The sequence below is a fragment of the Strongyloides ratti genome, scaffold srae_scaffold0000101 (genome assembly GCF_001040885.1).
Source record: "Strongyloides ratti genome assembly S_ratti_ED321, scaffold srae_scaffold0000101".
Lineage (NCBI taxonomy): Eukaryota > Metazoa > Nematoda > Chromadorea > Rhabditida > Strongyloididae > Strongyloides > Strongyloides ratti.
In genome coordinates, this window is record NW_020171619.1 from 1 (window position 1) to 1,085 (window position 1,085).

Sequence of the window (1,085 nt, forward strand, 5' to 3'; positions counted from 1 at the left end):
TTTAAAGCAAGAACAGATCCATTAAATTTATCAGCACTACCAGTTCTTACTGTCCAACTTCCACCATGAAAAAAAACTATAACTGGCATATTTTGTTGATCTTTTGGAACCCACATGTTTAATTTAAGACAGTTTTCATCGGTTCCATTTTTTGGATTTGATGCATCATATCCGTCAAAACCCATAACTCTAATATTTTGTGGGCATCCTTCGCTTTTAAAAACTGCATAATAAGTTCCATTAAATTGATCTTTATTTAATTCATGTGGCGGTTGGAATCTCCAAGAATGCATTGGTATTTGTGCATATGGGATTCCTAAATATTCTGTCATTTCTTCACCTAATACTGTCTATAATAAATGATAATAAAATTTAATAAAAATAACTTACAATTTTTGTTCCTACAATGGTTCCATAATATGACTGTATTGGATCACCGTCGTAACATGTTACAAGATTGAATAAAAATATGAAAAAATAAAAAAATTTCATTTTTAAAAAATGATTTTTTTCTTGTAAAACATTTAATTTTGCTCATGTATTTATATTAAAATTTATTTGCTTTACATTAACACCATTTAATGAAATTTTTAAAATTTTGCTTGTTAAATGAAATTATTTTCAATATTTACTTATTCAAAGATAGCTTAAAACTGTATCATGCGATACAATTTTTTAAAATTTCATTAGTATATTTTAAATTTTCAATATTACAATAATAATATAATTAGTTTTTATCATACATATTTTACTTTCTCTTATCTATTTAAATTTCTTATAGGTAATGACAATAAAAAAATACAATAATGACGTAAATCAAATTTATAGAAAAAAATCAAGCTTGTTCTAGAAAGAAATTTCAAATTAAAGAATGATATATTTATATAATATTTAATTGTTAATAACTTGTTAATAATTTTTTGTTATCTTTAATTTGTCATACTTTATAAAATACCTTTTCATCATACATTTCAATTTATATAGAATACACTATTGATGTTATTTTAATATAAAAATATTGGTACTTTTCAGTTTCGGTAGGGACAAATTTTAAATGATAATTCTTATCAGAAAAAAGGATAAAT

At 22.8% G+C, this 1,085-nt stretch overlaps 1 protein-coding gene across 1 annotated transcript; it reads right to left on the reverse strand.

Annotated features, from left to right (window-relative positions):
• On the reverse strand, positions 1-492 carry SRAE_0000082500 (Acetylcholinesterase; the record flags this gene model as incomplete). The annotated part of the gene is made up of 2 exons (XM_024646778.1): positions 1-350; positions 391-492. Coding segments are annotated over 2 exons (452 nt in total), but the record flags the coding sequence as incomplete, so codon positions are not given.
• Between the last annotated feature and the right edge of the window lie 593 nt (positions 493-1,085).